Source organism: Rhincodon typus, chromosome 31 (genome assembly GCF_021869965.1).
Source record: "Rhincodon typus isolate 14 chromosome 31, sRhiTyp1.1, whole genome shotgun sequence".
In the NCBI taxonomy this organism is placed as follows: domain Eukaryota; kingdom Metazoa; phylum Chordata; class Chondrichthyes; order Orectolobiformes; family Rhincodontidae; genus Rhincodon; species Rhincodon typus.
This window is the reverse complement of record NC_063362.1, coordinates 7,472,975-7,490,735: the sequence shown is the minus strand read 5'-3', so window position 1 is coordinate 7,490,735 and position 17,761 is coordinate 7,472,975. Positions and strand designations below refer to the sequence as shown.

General features: G+C 39.7%; 1 protein-coding gene across 8 annotated transcripts in view; it reads right to left on the bottom strand.

Annotated features, from left to right (window-relative positions):
* Positions 1-17,761, bottom strand: part of samd11 (sterile alpha motif domain containing 11) — a 280,049-nt gene that overhangs the window by 259,758 nt on the left and 2,530 nt on the right. For 7 of the 8 annotated variants that reach the window (XM_048615172.1, XM_048615168.1, XM_048615167.1 and 4 more), the window contains exon 2: positions 16,520-16,611. In XM_048615172.1, coding sequence (XP_048471129.1) covers positions 16,520-16,611 — 92 coding nt within the window. Of the gene's footprint in view, positions 1-16,519; positions 16,612-16,780; positions 17,139-17,761 lie in introns of those variants that run through there. The other variant, XM_048615174.1, reaches the window with a different exon arrangement.

Sequence of the window (17,761 nt, the reverse complement as noted above, 5' to 3'; positions counted from 1 at the left end):
TTTAGATACATTGCCTCCACAGAATGAATCTAACTAAGGTTGATCCTAATAATTACATGTCAACAGAGAATATAGTATTCATTAAGGGCTCTCCAAACACACCAAGTCTGATGTCAATTTTTTGAACGCTGGGAAAATGGTGATTGCCTCCATAATAATTCACCAGTTCACCAAATTCTGTTCTTTTTTAACATTCATTGAGCATCTATATATTATTGTAACCAAATGGAAGACAATATGGCCATTAAGTTATAATTGGTGGTCACCTCGAAAGGTTATCTTGCACTTTACAGACAGCCTGAAGCCCTGAGTTAAATTTATCTTGAACTTTGAGAAAGCATGAAGTCACAGTTCACATTCATAATCAAGCAGCCCCAAACTGAGAACAAACTCAGATTCTTCAAGTGTTTTTTTTTCATCCAAAGTAACATTGGGAGCAAAAAACTGATGATAGAAGAAAAAAGAATTAACACAGTTCACATCAGGAGCTGAAGAACAAGGAAAAAGTCACACTGTGCAGGGACAAGCATGCTTTCCATGTTAAAATTGCTTGATCTATCTATCCACCGTATCTGGAATGAAAAAAAACACTTTTTGCAGAAAGTGATGCCAATGGATTCAAATAAAATTCAGAAGGACGACCCAAAATCTGTTGACCTTAGTAATTTTACATCACAATGGCAATGGCATTCCTTTATAAATTAAAAAAAAGTGAATACTCTGTTCCAGAATCTCAAACTAACAGCTTTGTTCTGTCAACACTTTTTTTTTCATTATGAATGTAGTTAACAGCACCATAATGACCAGCATATTCTGTTTCTTTTTGAGAGAGTTTGACTGAGCTATAGGTATTGGCCAAGACACTAGAGAACTTCCCTGCTCATCTTCAAAATAATACCATGGGTTCAATATCGCATCCGAAAGAAGGCATCTCCAACAGTACGGTACTCCCTCAGTAACATAATTCTCAGCTTTGGGTTTTATGCAACTAAACTCTAGATTGGGACTTGAACTTGGGACTTTGTGGCTTAGAGGCAGTAGTATTAGCAAGTAGGCCACTGCTCACATAGCATGATAGCCCATGTATTCACCAGTGCTCCCAACTTAATTTTTTTCGCAACCTCATGCTTTGCTAAAATCTTCAAGGAAATCATTTCAACAACTCGCATTTATATGGTACTTTTAACACAGTGAAAGATCCCAAGGAGCTTCATTGGAATGATATCAAACAAAATTTGAAACTGAGCCAAAGAGATCTTTGGACAGGCAACCAAAAGCTGAGTCAAATAGCTAGATTCTAATATATGTAATAAAGAGCAAAGGTAGAGATAAAGAGAGACTGATCAGTAACATGTCCTTTGATGGTTATCCAAAAAATACATGTTCAACTTTTCCACCAAATAATACAAGTTTCAGCTTATTACTTTAATTTTACAACTATGCAATTCTTCTCCTTGGGGTGGCATGGTGTTCAGTGGTTAGCACTGATGCTTTACAGTGCCAGGGACCTGCAGGTGATTGTCTGTGTGGAGTTTGCATGTTCTCCCTGGATCTGTACGGGAACACTCTGGGTGCTCGGATTTCTTCTCACAGTCCAAAGATGTGCAGCTTAGGTGAATTAGCCATGCTAAATTACCCATAGTGTCCAGGGATGTACAGGCTAGGTGGATTAACCACAGGAGATTCATGGAGAGGGTAGGGGTGTGGGTCGGGATAGAATACCCTTCAGAGGATCAATGTGGACTGAATGGGCTGAGTGGTCTGCTTTTCAATATTAACTTTCTGAAAACAATCATATTTGGAAGAACTTTTAAAAATATAGCAGATTTTAAAGCAGTTTTTACAATATATTCATGGTATGTGGATGTCACTGGCAATGGATAGCATTTATTTCTCACCTCTTATTGCCTGGAGGGCAGTTGAAAAAAGTCAACAACATTGCTGTGGGTCTGGAGTCGCGTAAAGGCCAGACCAGAGAAAAACAGTAGATTGCTTCCCTAAACAACTTTAGTAAACCAGATTATTTTTTTGAATGACAATTGAAAGTGGTTGCATGGTCACAATGAGATGATCTTTTAATTCCAGATTCATACTGAATTCAATTTCACTATCTGTCAGGGTTCCAACCCCTGTCCTCACAGCATTAGCCTGGGGTTCTCAGTTACTAATCCAAGGATATTACCATTATGCCACCACCTCCTTTATAGTATCAAGCACAAATTTAGGATGTCCCAAGTCAACACTGTGTGGAGCTGGAGGAACACAGCAGGCCAGGCAGCATCAGAGGTGCAGGAAAGTTGACGTTTCAGGGCTGGACCCTTCTATTTCTGAAGAAGGGGCCTGACACAAAATGTCAACTTTCTTGCTCCTCTGATGCTGCCTGGCCTGCTGTGTTCCTCCGACCCCACACGGTGTTATCTCTGACTCCAGCATTGGCAGTTCTTGGTATCTCTTTAGGATGTCCCAAAACCCTTTGCAGCCTATGAAATACAAACATTGCAGCAATGTTTGTATTTCAATGAACAGCCAATCTGTTCATAGCAAGGTCCCATAGCATGGTTGTTATGTACAAATAATCAATGAGGAATTCCTTGATGGAGATTAGAAAGAGATTGCATTTCTACAGCAGGATGCGCCAAAGTATTTTCCCCTTCCTCAACCAATGAAGTGTATTCAATGTTGAAAATGCAAAGTCAATTTGCCTGCAGCAAAGGCCCAGAGTCAAAATAGTAGTGACCAAGTATGCTGGTTTTGTAATGCTTGTTAGAAGGATAAATATTGGCCAGATTAAAAACATTATACTTGGACAGAGGACTGTTTGAGTTTTAGACTTCTATTTTATCAGTTTTATTTAAATTTAGTTTGACCTTGCAAATCAAAATATTGAGACTTTCAATTTGTTTGATGGTTTTCCTGCTGGAAGTGTTACTTATGGAATGAGCAAACCTTTTTGTTGGATGGAAACTATCATCTATTTATAAAAAGCATTTGCAGCAGTCCACCTATTAATGTTTGTTGGAATTGCAGCCAGTCAAAAGGCAGATGAACTCATCAACAGGTAATTTTGAGGACAGACAGTTTCAGGGACAAACAATTAACTGCATGGTTGCAGAATTGTAGAGAAGGAGGGAGTAGAGCAAGGACAGCACTGAACACAACTAATCGTTGTACCTACGCGCTGCTTTAATCAATGGAAAATGAACACATTATTCAGTAGCGAGACACATTTTAGTTAGAAGGCACACGTCTACCAAACTGCTTTACTGTAGGCTAAAGATGGAGTATCAAATCTTTCACTCATGTCAGTTTTACGATTTAAATCTCAGCCAACTAAAGATCTGTCCCTACCACTTGCTTTAAAAGAAGTCACTATTGACAGAAAATCGCTGGTTGGTTTCAAAGGGATAATGCAGCTTAAAACATTCAAGCCCATAAAAGTAATATTGACCGCAATGCCAGATTATAAATGTGTCACCGTTTATCTTCTCCAAGTGCTAGTCACCCCCAAGGCTTCTAAGAGAAAAATATGATTTGAAAGTTGTGAGCAGCGAAGAGTTAAGTAATCGACTCCCATTACACATTAAGCATTCCCTCAATCGTTACCTCATATTGACCATTCCTCCGCGATCGTTACGACAAACGTTGCGGGAAGGTAGAATTTATTTGTCTAAGAGGTGAAACCTTGGGAACACACACATACACAAAGGAAGAGAAACAGCCAGGCATTGAAGTGAGAGAGACTGCCCAGCCTCAGGAACTGGGCACCTAAAAGGTAAAGTGAGAGCAGTCCCTTTCAACACAAAGATTGTTGACTAAAATGCCAATCAGGCGGTGAAACAGGGGAATGGTCAAACGTTTTTATCTGGGAAGGGGTATAAAACGACAGTGGTATCTGATGCTTAGTACTGCCATTTATTACCTCAGTCCACACAGTGTGAACACTGTCCCCACTCTAATGGAAAGTGCTTTAGTTTCCCCTGGCAGGGGTGAGGGTTAATCCAGGCACAGCATTACTGACTCCCAGAGTCCTAGCGCCATTCAATTCCTCCTTTACACCCTCACCCTATCACACCATAAATCTAATTACTGAACAGTGTGACTAAAACTTTTTATTCATTTACTTAACGGTCCATCTCTATCAAAGGACATACCTGTGCCAAATATAAGCTCTTATTAATGAATTAATTAACATAAAATTCTGGTTTCTTTAAAAATAGGATTCCCATTTTCATTTTCTGCACAGCTGCCATGAATTGCTTTTTTTTAAAGCCATCTGCAAGGTAGTTCCAAACTAGTCTGTAAAATATGGAACACTAACCAAGACAGTTATATCCAACCCTGATAACTGGGGCAGAACCAGAGTGCAACTTAGTTAGTGCACCACTTTCCTTCTCAGATTATTGTATTTTATAGGACTCCTTATCATTCTAACTGGGAATAAGATCAGCATCTGTTTAGTTTTTAAAGTAAATTCCATTTTAAATCAATTTGTTTCAATTTCAGCATCATGCACTTGTTAATGTAATATACATTTGTAATATTTTAATGGTCAGTTTGACTCAATTCATAATACTCTCACTTACGAAAGTTACAGGTTCAAAGACCATCCAGATCTGCACTGACACTCTAGCCCAGTATGGAGAAACTGCTTCCTAACTAACAGTTTGTTCAACGTTGCTTCAAAAACATATTTTGGGAACCAGCACGGCTTAACCAAGAGCATTACCATTGAAGGGACTGGATTGGATTTTGTCATTTATTTCTACACTTCTTTAAATTGTGTGTAAATTTAAACATTTGGAACTTCTACATTATTTAACCCCAGCAACAGACAATACAAGTACAATTACTGAAATTAAAATGCAATTTTGTAAAGTGCTTCCCCAATTAAAGGGGTTTTTAATCCATTATAACAGTCACAGAGAGTTTTCATATTAGATCTTTTTAAATTGTCTCTGGTCGCCAACCCAAAAAAAAATCTACATTGTTTATTTATTCAGCCCAATATCTCAGAAGGGAATCACAGCACATGGTTTCGTTGAGACCTCTTATTCTTTGGTTCATCTCTCCTGTGTTTCAGCCTTCGAGAATTTTTTTTATCAAGTTCCTTTCCAAAGTTTGTGAAAAACTTCAAGTCTCAAACTGAAATGGCAATGTACTTGAAAAAAAGTAATTTGCTTACTTGGAGTTAAAATGTTTCCAATTTTTTGAAGCTTTGGGAATAATGATTGAAGGAACATATATCACGCAAGGATGTTTGATCTTTCTTAAATGAGATCTCTCTCAATAAACAAAGGAGCATTGTATCCTTCCTTTAATATCTTTGCCATTTTTAGAATTGGGTTTGGCGAAGGAAACAAGAACCCCTCTTTGAAGTCTACATAAAATAATCTTCCCTTCCAGAGTATAATGCACGATCCAAGGTTGTTCTGGATCAAGAGGCAAAACTGCCTCTTGTAGTTTAACTGTTGGGTTCTCTTTCCTCATTTTAAGGCAAATCACACAAGATAGTCTGCAGGCCCAAACCTTTAAACTAGCTGACAGAAATACCCTGTCTATCATATTGGCATACAACGTCTTTTAGATCATTTCCTTGGGGACCCAAATATTGGTAACTGCTGAACACATTCCAGTGATTGATTCATCAATTCTCCAAAGACACTGGGAATACCTGCTTTGGCACAAGTTCTGCTTTCCTTCAGCACCCCACATCAACCCCTAAAATTATTCATTTCAAGATGATTATATCATTGAGATCAACTAATCCCTAATAAGGAGAGCTCATTAGTTCTGAAGCACACTGAAGTGAGGATTGACAGCTTTTCTCCGCTCCTAAGCACTTTCTCCAGTTGCTAAGCAACACAGACTCCCAGAGACCAGAGTACCACTCTATCGCAGCATCCTATGATGATTACAGCCTACCCAGTCTGATTGCTATAAATCACATTGGTAGCAGAACCTCTTATATTTAAAATGTATCTTAAAGGGGAACATTACATATTGCAGTGGGATTGTTTTAATAAAAATTCTCAAATGGAGCTTTCCTCTCTGATCAGGAGTATGCAAACTGTGGTCATGTGGCTGTAGAAAGAGTTGGTGCCAACTTGTTTGAGTTAGAGAATAATGAATTAGTGATCAAGTGACTTCTATTTTGGATAACATCTGATTAAATCTATAGCTAAGTCTAATCTGAGGATAGAGGGTAGGCCATTTAGGACTGAGAGGAGGAGAAATTTCTTCCCCTGACGGGAGTTAGCCTGTGGAATTTTCTGTCACAGAAAATGGTTGAAGCCAAAGCATTGTATGATTTTATGATCAGAAATCACGCAACACCAGGTTATAGTACAACAGGTTTATCTGAAAACACAAGCTTTTGAAGCCTCACTCCTCCTGGACTATAACCTGTTGTCGTGTGATTTTTGACCTCGTCCATTCCAGTCCAGCAGCAGCACCTCCACATCATGATTTGAAAAAGGAGTTAGCATTTCAGGCTAAAGGGATCAAAGGAGATGGGGTTGGGCGGTGGGAATAGACTATTGAGTTGCAGTTCCGAGGAAGGGTCACTCAACCCAAAACATTAACTCTGATTTCTCCCCACAGATGCTGCCAGACTGGAGCTTTTCCAGCAATTTCTACTTTTGTCTCTGATTTACAGGCATCCGTGGGGGTTTTTTGGCTTTCATTGAGTTGTTTGGTCAGGTAAGATCATAATAAATGAGGGAGCAGGCTTGAAAGGCCAAACAGCCCTACACCAGTTCCTATTTTTTCTATGTAAATATAATTTTGGACAGGGTCATTTTAGTAATAGATCATATGCTTTTATGATTTTTGATTGGTTAAATTAGTCCATTGTGGATTGTTATACAATTTTAATAAATACAATAGTTCAAATGAACCTAGCAGGAGAAATGGCCCTTTCAATGTTACTCTAAAACGTTCACACCAATTTGGACAGTTTATTTTATCATTCACGCTCGAATAACATTCCTATCATCTTAAATTACAAAAAAAGGCCCCGAAGGAGTTCCCCGCCCCATCGCTGCTGACTGAATGTTGGAATTATAAAACTGATCGACAAACTGTACAGCGTCTACATTTAAAAAAAAATTATGGTGAACACGTTTATTCCAATTACTGCGCTGCTGAGGGCGTACCCCTTCCCCCCAGGTCTGTGCAAATGTGTTAAGCAAAGTCTCAGCAGCTGGAAGTCAGGGAGCGCGTTATTTATAAGCCAAAAGGACGAGTAATTTCCGCCAAACTTTTAAAATAATATATATATACACATGCCAGCGGAGACGAAACGCATTCCTTTCGGGAGTCCGGCTATTACAATGTCAACATCGAAGCCTAGAGCGACGGTGCGTGGATTTTTTTTTATAAAAAAAAATTCCAAAACATCAAGGAGCTACACTGTCCGTTCTGTCAGCCCAGAAAGTCGATTCGAAGCCAACTGCAAAATTTAAAAAAAAACTTTAAACATTACCATGACTTGGGAGTGAGGGTTTGATTTTGTACCTAACAGCGCAGTCACAAACAGAGTCTGGTTAGTTTTAAAACAGACTGCGATGCTACAAAAATGGATTGCAAGGGTTTGTTTTCTTTGGTTTCTGTTATAGTGAGTTTGTCCAGAAATCCTGTTGGACACAAAATTCACAGACGAAGAGCTTGTTTATGAATTTGGGTGTTTTTTTTTCTGTTTTCCCCAATGACTCCGCCAGAGTGTCAGCTCGGAGAGCTAAACCTAATGTGAAGCAGATACAGTGCGAGTAAAAAATGGAAAACTTGCAAAAAGGACATTTCCAAGTTCTCTTTCACAAAGGTCTTTTCTTTCTCTGCACCTCTGGGTCTGGTCTGACTTATCTATGTGTGTGTGTGTGTGTATGTGTGAGGGAGGGAGAGGTTTACTGCCGATTTAGCGATAAGGAATGCGCCACAAGAGTTGACCAGCCGTCCCATGCAGACGGCGGCGCCCTGGAAAGGCATAGGCCACTGATTTCCTGTGCGGAGGAGCTACAGCTCACAGCTGCAGAGTACGTCTCGCCTCTCGTCTCCCTGCAGTACCAGGAACCCGCAGCCGCCACCAACAAGGCTTAAAAGGGCAATCGCTCTCCGGAATGGAGATGCATTTATTTGAATCAACGCTTAATTCAACTACAAAACCCCTCGCCTGCCTTGAGTTTCAAGACGCCGCGCGTTTGCCAAGAGGCGTCTGTTGTGGGGTTGCAACAATATCGCTCCAGGTGGGACCCACCAACACCTCATAAAAACGCAAAGAACTGCCGACGGTCTGGACAAACGCAGAGATTGCTAGGAGAACTCAGCAGGCCCGGCTCTGCTTTCTCTCCACAAGAAGACCTGCAGAGTTTCTGCACCGATTTCTGTTTTTGTCCCGCCCGCACTTTTCCAGGTAGTACCTCAACAAACAAGTCTCTGATGAAGAGACATCTAGACTCGAAAGGTCAGCTTGTTCTCTCTCCACGGATGCTGCCTGACCTGCTGTGATCTCCAGCATTTGTTGTTTCCAGTCAAGCCTCCCTTCCACTTGACTATAAGCCACTGAACAGAGCTAACAACTACAGCGGAATCCATTTTATGCCAAAAAGCGAATTCTTTTTGAAAAGTGCATATTTAGACATTGGAAATTTGGTCTCGGACACTCATAAGCTTCCAAAAAGATCCTTTTTCACACGACTGGATTGAACGCAGGATGACTATTGGATGCTGTATTCAGAAATTATTTGTCAACTTTGTGAGGGCATTATTCCTTTGCAAAGTCAACATATGCAAGATTGCATATTAAAAAGGAAATTTGAAAAAAAATTCTACAATCTGGTATGGCTAAACCATGAAGTGAAAAAGGGGAAGAGCAGGCCATTCTGTCCCTCAATCCTGCTCCCTCGATCATAGATACTAATCTCAACTTCCGTTGACCCATTTTAGAACCCTATCCTTTCATACACTCATCTACCAAAAATCTACTGCTCTCAGTCGTAAATGTTCTCACCTTTAGTATCTTTTTGGAGGTGATAATTCCAGATTCTAGTTGTTAACTGTGGCCTGAACACAATCATCACTCAAATGAAGTGTTTACCGTCCTTGAGAGAAAATGTGACCCTATTCTGGGCGTTGCACACAATTTCCCATGCTTTGAATCATTATTAACTTGTAATTGCCAATCCTGTGGCATGTTATCCCATTCATAATTTTTTTTTCTTTATTCATTGGATGAGGGTGTCACTGGCTAGGCAGCATTTATTGCCCAGAGGGCAGTTAAGAATCAACCACATTGCTGTGGGTCTGGAGTCATATGTAGGCCAGACCAGGTAAGTATGGCAGTTTCCTTCCCTAAAGGGCATTAGTGAACCAGATGGGTTTTTCCTCATAATCAGCAATGGATTCATAGTCATCATTAGATTCTTAATTCCAGATATTTATTGAATTCAAATTCCACCATCTGCCATGGCAGGATTCGAACCCAGGTCCCCAGAACATTACCTGGGTCTCTGGATAAACAGTCCAGCGATAATACCAGTAGGCCATTGCCTCCCCTATCTAGTTGCAGGATTGGTTCATAGAAGATGCAGCTGATTTATGGAGATTCATTTCAACTTACGTTTCCAGCAATTAGTGTTAGGGAATAAGTCTGAACCATAACAAGTCTAACAAATGGAAAGTATCCCCTGGCAGCAACATTCACTATTAAGATTTTGATTTGAACATTGATCGTAATGATATTTGGTTCCAGTTGACTGGATCGCCAGATTATAGTGCGCAGAAAGCTGAATTTTATTTACATCTGATTGAAGAGGTGGGTCCTCTTAATTGAAAACTAGCTATATGTTTAAATTGATTGCTTATTTAAACAAAGTTACATGTGTATTCTTCAAACTGGAGAGAAATATTAAGTCAATACCTGCACAGAAAACAATAAGACCTACTACATCTTCTATTTCTGAAAATTTACTCTTTACACCAAAGCATTTTTGGTGCAACCTGCACAAAATAAATGCAAATTATACAAAAAAGCCAATTCATAGAAGCATTACAGAGATGAACAACTTATTTTGGGAATTGTAGGATATAAGCTTAGGAAATTAGTCCACTCACCTTTTTAAACTCCACAAAACTATTCAGTATACCTTAATTAGAGCTTTTGATGGCACAGCCTACAGCTATTAGGCATCCTTTCCTGCATTTGTTTTACTCTAAGGCAATACTGTATTCTCATTACTATTGCTTGTTGCTGTCATAAACATGGACTTGTCATCTGTGGGGCCCAGCATGGACCAAGTGGCAATTTGGTTTGAAATTGCTCACATGTTCATAGATAATATGCAGGGATGGTGAATATGAAAAAAACACACATTAAAAGTTCAATTATTAACTTTGTCTTCTTTAAAAACCTCATTGATCTGTCTGGTGGGGCCCATCAAGAACTGCAAGTATCAGAAAAACACTGGACAATACATTATGCTGTCACCTCCATTATGTCCTCCTCACAAATGTAAATGTAACTCACAAATGTAATCCAATTCCAGCTTTTTTTTTAAAAAAAGTACATTTGGCATTTTCTTTGATTTGTTTTAAAACTATAATGGTTCTCCAATTAGACTCATCAACACCTTTTAAGGTTTTTAAGTTCATGAATACAATAACCCAATGATGGGAAAGAAAAACAATAGTTTTCTTTTTAACCTAATTGATTACTCATTTCCAGAGACTGCTTTGCTTGTAACTCACTCAAACTTCCTGGCAACATCTTGCCATGGCTAGCTGGGAAATTCTGGCCACTTCAAGTGGAATGCAATAAACTGTTGACCTGCCACAATTCAATATTTTGGCAACCACATTTCTGATGCACCAGATACATTCATATGCATACCAGTAATGGCCTGATGAACATTTGTACTAAAGTAGTGCCTTGTATTTGAATGAGTTGAAATCTATAAATTTATATCTGCAAAACCACCTACTGACCTTTCTGTGGAGTGTGATGTATCATTAAGATGAGCCCAATGGATTGTAACAGTCATCACTTTTTGCCTCTTAGGATTTGGGCAGTAAAATGACTGTGATTTTCCAAGATTATTAGAAGATATAGCATTGAAGTTCATATGCAACATATTCAACTAATCTTCAAACCTTTACAAAATTAAGCAGATTTTTGAAAATCCACAACTTGTGTAAAATAACATGCCTTTGGATGCAATTACCTTTTATTCCATCTGTTTCCCCATCTCCAAAACTTTTCTCTCTTCACTCATGGGATGTGGATGCCAATAGTTAGGCCAATATTTATTGCCCATTCTTAATTGCCTTGGAGAATGTGCAGGGTGAGCATGTTTCTTGAACCCCTGAAGTCCTTAGGGTGCACAGATACCCACAATGCTTTAGCATGTTTCAGGATTTTGTCCTATTGACAGTGAAGTAACAGTGATAAAGTTCCAAGTTCGGATGGTGTGTGGCTTCGAGGAGAGCTTGCAGGGATGGTTTTCCCTTGCAGTTCTAGGTGGTAGAATTTGTGGGTTTTGAATTGTGCTGTCAATGTAGCCTTGATGAATTTCAGCAATGCATCTTGTAGATGGTACACATTGATAGGACTGTTCATTGGTGGTGAAGGAAATGAATGCGAAGGTGGTGCCATGCAAGTGAGGTGCTTTTTCTGGATGGTGCCAAGATTCTGAAGTGTTGAAGCTGCACTCATCCAGGAAAGAAGAGAGTATTACACCACACTCCTGACTTTTAGATGGTGGATAGGCTTTGAGGAAACAGAAGGTGAGTTACTTACTGAAGAATTCCTCACCGCTAAATTGTTTTTGGAGCCGTGGTATTTATATGGCAGCTCCAGTTCAGTTTTTGGTCAATTGTAACCCCTGGAATGTAATGGGGAATTCAGTGATAAAAATGTAATTGATTATCAAAGGGCAAAGTTTGATTGTAATTATTGGAGATGGACATTACTTGCGTGGCACAAATGTAACTTTCACTTATCAATCCAAGACTGGATATTCTCCTTGCAAATGTATATGGACTATTTCAGTATCTGAGGACCATGAATCATAGTGAACATTGTGCAATCATCAGCAAACATCCCCAGTTCTGACCGTTTGATGTAGGGAAGGTGATTCTTGAAGCAGCTGTAGATGGTTGGGCCTAGGACACAAATTGAGGATCTCCTGTGCTGATGTTCTTGAACTGAGATGATTGATCTCCAAAAATCAGTCATTTTTTTTGTGCAAGGTATGACTCCACCCAGCAGAGAATTTTCCCCCAATCCCCATTCTCTCTAGTTTTGCTAGGGCTTTTTGACATTATATTCAGTCAAATGCTGCCTTGATGTCAAAGATAGTCACCCTCACCTCTAGCGATCGTTTTTTTTGGCCATGTAACAAGGTTAGGACCCTGTCGGAACTAATGAGCATCAGTGAGCAGATTATTCCTTTGCAAAATAGCACTAATATGACCCTTCCATCAGTTGTGCTAAAAAGAGCCTGGATAGTTGCAAATTTTTGATATTCATTGGCTTCCTAGATATGCAATGTACTATCACAATGTTTAAAACCATTCTAGAAGAAATTTAGTAAGTCACCATTAAAATGGTTGACAGAAACAGGACCTCACAATTGTCCATAATTGAAAGATACGAAACCCTCATCCTCTTAAGGCATATTCAAAAGATCTGCACTGTAAGATAAAGATTTATCACAACAAACTGACAGAGCATGTTAGATGGTTTTATAGCACTGTAAAAATATATCTGGATGAAAAACAATAAAACTATCTATTACTTTTCAAATCCAGCAATCAACATTGTAGACAGATCTTTCCTCTCTTCCATTAAGAGTTTAGGTATTCAGGATAGGAGAAGGAAAATTATATAGTCATGCTGAGTTCTGAAATGTTTCTGGATAATAGAAAAAAAAATGAGTTGGTTGCATAGTTTTTTCCCCATCCATGCAGTCTCACCTTCTCATGTTCTACAATGTTGATTTATGACAGCATTTTTGGTGTTTCTTCTATTAGATAATGATACCAAGGGGTAAAGCGCTATGGTGGGTAATTGGAGTTAAATTATAGATCAGCTATGATCTAATTGGATAGGGGAGCAGTATTAAAGAGCTGACTCCTGACGAAGGGCATAAACCCGAAACATTGACTTTCCTGTTCCTCTGATGCTGCCTGACCTGCTGTATTCCTCCAGCTCCACACAGTATTGATTTGACCATTCATGTTCCTATGTCATAATTGTGTTTCAGTCTGTAAAATAATTTTACTGGAACACTTTCCTACTAGAAATTCCAATTCACAATGTTCACTTAGTATTTAGAAACAGACTGCAGCTACTGGTTTAAAAAAAGTCAAATATTCAAATTCTGTACAAGAACTTTCTTGCTAACTCCAGCCACCCTGTGGTCAGTGCTAGACAAATTAGTATCTTTATTTATAGTTACAGTTCTAGTCACAGAAAGACCTGCTGGCACCACTGATGGAACAAAACGTGATAGTTGGAGGGGCACTAACCATCTAACAAAAAAAAGAACACGGAAAAGGGGATACATCAGAGAACAGAGAAAAAAAATGGAAAAAATAAAGAAGGTCTTCAAGCCAGAAACTGTAATGTTAATGAAGTCACTACATTATAATATCTCACTCCAGAGTATCAATTGGTTAAACAAACCAGGGTAGGACTTATACAATTAAATATAGGGTCTTGAGTAGTATTGTAGAACAGACAGACCTAAGGGTTCAGACACATAACTCTTTGAAATTTGCATCATAGGTAGACATGGTGGTTAAAGGTATTTAGCATGTTTGCCTTCATTGCTCAGAGCTTATAAGTATAAGAGTTGGGATGTTATGTTGCGGTTGCACAGGATGTTGGTGAGGCCTGTTCTGGAGTACAGTGTCCAGTTCTGGCTGCCCTGTTATAGGAAGGATATTATTAAGCTGGACAGGTTTCAGAAGAGATTTACCAGGATGTTGCCGGGAATGGAGGGTTTGAGTTATAAGGAAAGGCTGGATAGGCTGGTAGTTTTTCCACTGGAGCATCAGAGGTTGAGGGGTGACCTTATCGAGGTTTATAAAATCATGAGGGGTGTAGATAAGGTGAATGACAAGTGTCTTTTCCCTAAGGTGTGGGATTTCAAAACTAGGGGGCGTAAAATACATGAGCGGCCATTTTTGAGACAGTGTGGTTTGAATGTGGGATGAACTTCCAGAGGAAGTGGTGGATAGGGGTACAGTTACAACATTTAAAAGATATTTGGATGAGAACATGAATAAGAAATGTTTGGAGAAATATGGACCAAGCATAGGCAGGTGGGACTAGTTTAGTTTGGGATTACGGTCGGCATGGACTGGTTGGACCAAAGGGTCTCCTTCCGTGCTGTATGGCTCTATGACTCTATGAGTACAAAGTTCAATGCTTTTACAGACTACCAGAAAGAAAACAGACATTTCAATGAGATGTGGTCACAGCATGAATGCTTTAAAGTCCTTTTCATATCAAACTGGTCAATAGAATATTAAGCTGCATACTCAACATTAGACACCAGCGTAGTAGAACCACGTTAGCTGATGATGTCTGGTAACAAGGTTTAGCAGTGAATGCGCCATCTAGACTGCATGTTAAAACCAGTAAACACAAAGATAAAATATTGATGCTATCTCCATTATGTGCAAAAATACTTCTAGAAATGCCAACTCAATTTTTAAAAAGTCACATCTTGCTATTCTAATTGGTATCATGAAACACATAAAAAGACATTTAACAGACTTTTCATAAACAATAAGAGGAGGCTTTTTTTTGCATTTTCTCATTACGCGTATTTTCTCTCCAAAGAAAATCTGGGTGTTTAAACACTGGAACTTTCAGATTGGTACCAAATGACCTCAAGTGCATTTTGAACATTTATTGCAGTAGTAACATTGGAAATATTAAAGTCCAAAAAAGTTCAAGTGGACTGAGCCATGACTAACCATCAGCCCCCAACTAGCAGACAGTAAACAAGCAATAACATTATCCAGAGCTCACAGTTGAATCTCCTGCAGTGAAATACTCAATGACCCTGTAAGAACAATATTGTGTGCTTTTAACTGTGCATGCATGTATTTTACATATTCCTGCAACAAGAGGACATTCTCATTTCCACAAGGGAAATCTAACACCATATCTACACACTGTTACACACTGCCCAATTGTTAAAGAATGAACATCCTTAGTAATTCACTTTTCCAATCTGCCAAATGGAAATAAATTCCAATGTCACTTACATTTGGGAAACCTATTTGGATGAGTGAGCAGGTGTTCCCAGCTTTTCCAGACTCATAATTAGGAAACTGTCTCTCAAAACAACTTTTTCTTATTAAAATATTCCAACCACCGACATTGGCCTCCGAGATTTTAATTCTTCATATGAACCAATGTCTTGGCTGGGGAATGTGTTCACCTCCCACTCTCTCAGCATAAGTATTATTTATCCAGAAGTCTGAACAATGAGCAGTGCACCATCCTTAATAGAAACCACTTGAGATGGCCCAATATTATATCATTACACAGATAAATGCTGACCAAAACCCAGCAAATATTAAAATGTTGGCGTTGTGGGTCATCACCACAGAAAATATTGAACCATTTTAACTTATCAGAGGCAGACTTTCAGAAACAGGCAACTGATTAAAATAAAGAGAAACTATAGTCTTGAATGTCTCTTGAACAACTAGCGTGTCAAGTATGCGTACAACCTGTGAGTAGGTAGCTTAGGGGAAAATATGACCATTTTAGTTAGTTTATATCAACCGGGAAGTAATATTCTGATAATTTAAAATAGGTGCTTTCCTGTAGGAACTGTGTTTTATTTAAAATGGTTCCTGTCTTGTTCTTTTAACTCATCTGAATTCAATCAGGCATTCAGTCTGAACATCTACAGGGAGATTAAAAGAAAAGCCTAAGTTTTGTGACTTTGCGGAACTTCCCTCTCTCTGAAGAGGCCACAGGAATGGTGGACGAATTGATAAACGATCTCGACATCTCCCACCCCCCAAATCCAGGAAAAGTGATAACCGGTGTGATTGACAGGCGGTTAAGAATTACTCAGCATTCACAATGGGCGGGCAGAAAAAGTTAAGCTGTTCAGGCATCGACTGTAGGACTCCCGTGTGTTTTGGGAAAAATCAACAGCAGTTTAAAGTTAGTCTGATTGCAGACCTGCGCTGACATTACTGAAATATTTGCCCAAATAAAGTCAGCGCTATGATTTAATAGGTGTACGTACAGATACTCATTACCTACGGCCAGGCCCATTCTAAATGGATTGGGATTGCTATAATGTGTAAAACTGTCACACGGTTTACTTTGTGTTCAACATTCTGAACCAGTTCTGCTGCCTATGTGAGCACTTCACTAGGATCAGAGCTGGTTTAAGGTCTACTTCCTATATTTTCACAACAAGGTCACGAAGAGACTTTAAAATTCAGTTGCTGGGAGTTGCGAGGGGCGAGTTAAAACATCAAATCTTACCACAGGAGACGAAATTCGACACCCAGGGCAGTCACAGATTGGAGGGTGGACCTGCAACACTCCTTTTGACATAAGCGTTTTCAGACTTTTTCCTGTATTAAAAAGAAAATCAATTATGAAATAAAAATCAAAAATCACCTTCAGATCGCGCTGTTGCGCAGCGTAAACTTTGTGTGTGTGTGAGAGAGAGAAGGTATGACATTTTTCTGTTCACCTCTCTCAAATACACGGTGCTCCTTAAATGGATGTTTAATTAATTACCAGCAATTCCCCAAAACCGCAGCCATACGATAGGACACCTTAAAAGTACCGGGAAATGCACTTCCCTTCCGCTGCTTTCATCTTTCCTCCGGCACACGAGCAGATAATTGCGAGTTTATATTAAAACGACGTGACTCTGAGGAAGTGCGGCAGCTTTCCTTTTTGTAACAATGGCGCTGGCATGAATGTTGTTTGGAGAGAGCGCAGTCTCACACACTCTCTCTCTCAAACACACACACACACACACACAGACACAGTTAAAGAACCAAAAAAAAGAACAGCCCCCAGCCAGACACTGAAAACTGCCAGAAGCGGATACTCCCGGAGCCAGGCACGGCCAGAGCGACTACAGCCCCCAGACTGTTCCAGCCAGACACAGCAACAGACACTGAAAACTGCCAGAAGCGGATACTCCCGGAGCCAGAGGCTGCTGGAGAAAGACTGACAGGATCACAGTCAGACCCTGTCAGAGAGTCACAGACTAACAGCATCACTGTCAGAGAGTCACAGACTAACAGCATCACAGTCAGACCCTGTCAGAGAGTCACAGACTAACAGCATCACAGTCAGACACTGTCAGAGTCACAGACTAACAGCATCACTGACACACACTGTCAGAGAGTCACAGACTAACAGCATCACAGTCAGACACTGTCAGAGAGTCACAGGCTAACAGCATCACAGTCAGACCCTGTCAGAGAGTCACAGGCTAACAGCATCACAGTCAGACACTGTCAGAGAGTCACAGACTAACAGCAGCACAGTCAGACACTGTCAGAGAGTCACAGGCTAACAGCATCACAGTCAGACACTGTCAGAGAGTCACAGGCTAACAGCATCACAGTCAGACACTGTCACAGACTAACAGCATCACAGTCAGACACTGTCAGAGAGTCACAGACTAACAGCAGCACAGTCAGACACTGTCAGAGAATCACAGGCTAACAGCATCACAGTCAGACACTGTCAGAGAGTCACAGG